Source organism: Tupaia chinensis, unplaced genomic scaffold (genome assembly GCF_000334495.1).
Source record: "Tupaia chinensis unplaced genomic scaffold, TupChi_1.0 Scaffold000477_1, whole genome shotgun sequence".
In the NCBI taxonomy this organism is placed as follows: Eukaryota; Metazoa; Chordata; class Mammalia; order Scandentia; family Tupaiidae; genus Tupaia; species Tupaia belangeri.
In genome coordinates, this window is record NW_006159986.1 from 1,434,388 (window position 1) to 1,436,209 (window position 1,822).

Genomic DNA, 1,822 nt, shown 5'->3' on the forward strand with positions numbered 1-1,822 from the left:
AGAACTCACACTGCGGTCGGCCATGTGGGAGTCCAGTGCCCTTAGCAGCCACATCACCTGCTGGTCCCAGATTTTTCTCACTTCTATGTGGTTTTTGCCTCCCAGCCTTTGCATATGATTTTCTCTCTATCTTGCAGGCTCTCATCTATGTCCCTGCCTAACTCCTACTCAACATTCAGGTCTTGGTTTAAATACCATTTTCTCCTGTCATTACTGAGACTGTAGTAGAAGCCCTTGCCATACACTCCCATAGTATGGTACTCTGTCCTAACCTAAATCCTAACCTTCCTGTGACTGCTTATTTACACATCTGTACTACCTACTAAATTCCTTGTGTGTTGAGATCACTCTTGTTCATAAGTATGTCACAAGGGTCTAATATTATCTAGCACATACATACAACTATTTGTGAATATTCACTGACAGAAGAAAGATAGATAATAAAGTGTAAGCCCACCATTGCACTCCAAATTTTTCACCTCCAAAATTCTCACATCTTGGAGTTTGTGTGCATATGTGTGTGTTGGGCGTTGGGGTAGTTTACCTGAGAACTAATGGCATACTTCAGGTAGGACAGGATGAGAGGATTGGGGGAAGGTCCAATCATGGCCTGCTCCAGCAGTGCTTCTGGAAGGGGAATAACAAAGTAAGACCGAGTAGTTACAACTTTTCTAAGTTTCCAGGTTTATCCCTCCCCATCTTTCAGTCCCACTTCAATTGAGACCTGCCAGGTTGAGAATGTCCCAGGTAGCTCCTTTGGGAAAGAATTTCTTCATGTTGATTGCCCACTGGTAATCGCTCCATCGCTCCTTCCAGGCTTGCAAAATAGCCTGCTTCAGGTTCACCACTTTCATGACTTGTCTCTGAGGAGGCGGTGCCGGCGGCAGGCAGCTCAGAGGCGAGAGAAATGGAACTAAAGAAGAGGAGATGAGCTTCTGAGGAAAAGAACGGGGGAAGGCAGCGGTCAATAAAATGGAGACAACGCGGGGAAAGTTAAACAGGCAGACCAAGAGGAAGAGAGAAAGGTAGAGATCCTATCAGGCTGTTCCCCTCTAAACCACTCTTCCTTGAATTGGGGTACAAAAAAGGTGCCAAGGGGGGCAATCAAAATAAAGACCGCGCAGTGCTGCCACGGGGTTAAGCCATCTCCAGTAGCCTAATTACGCCCTTAGCTCTGGCTGCGTCCCTCAGTCACTACCATCCCAAGTCCAGATATTTCCCCTCATCTCCTCCACCATCCCCAACGCTCAAATTGTAACTCCCTATTTCCTTTTCATTCACCACCTCCCCAAATTTGAGCCTACCGCACAGCCCGGTTCTAGAGCCCAGCCATCGCCATTTTGGTACTTATCAAGGAGCTCATTTCCTATTGGCTGGGAGTAACAAACACGCGCCAATAGAAATCAGGCTGTAGTTAGGTCCCGCCGTGATGCCTTCTGGGAACTGTAGTTCTTTGCATTTGGACTACATTGGTCTAGCTGGAGAGGAAGCTAAGGGACTAATCAAACGGCCGACTCTCTTTCTCTCCTTTGAGGGAGGACATCCAGGAGGCGGAGGCACCACAGACTCAGAGGCTAAGGGAAGCTCGAAAAGCCGCGCGCGACCGGGCGTCGCCCAATGACGTCACTGATGACCGGACTTCTTAATCACAGTCAGGCACCCTTTCCTTACCCTCCCATTAATAGGCATAGCAAGGGCGTGCTGTTTAGCAAGAAGGTCTTCCTTTCTTCTGGCCTTTTTATTTATTTTATTTTATTTTACTTATTTATTTTGGTCTGAAGTCCCTGGAGCTACCTGAGTGCTCATTTCTTTTTTTTTTTTA

The 1,822-nt window shown here is 47.0% G+C and overlaps 1 protein-coding gene across 1 annotated transcript in view; it reads right to left on the reverse strand.

Annotated features, from left to right (window-relative positions):
- The window catches only part of MED24 (mediator complex subunit 24), a gene marked incomplete in the record, with an annotated part of 45,568 nt that extends 44,182 nt beyond the window's left edge, over positions 1-1,386 (reverse strand). The window contains 3 exon segments of the mRNA XM_027774762.1: positions 545-627; positions 725-935; positions 1,305-1,386. Coding sequence (XP_027630563.1) covers positions 545-627; positions 725-854 — 213 coding nt within the window.
- Positions 1,387-1,822: the final 436 nt, after the last annotated feature.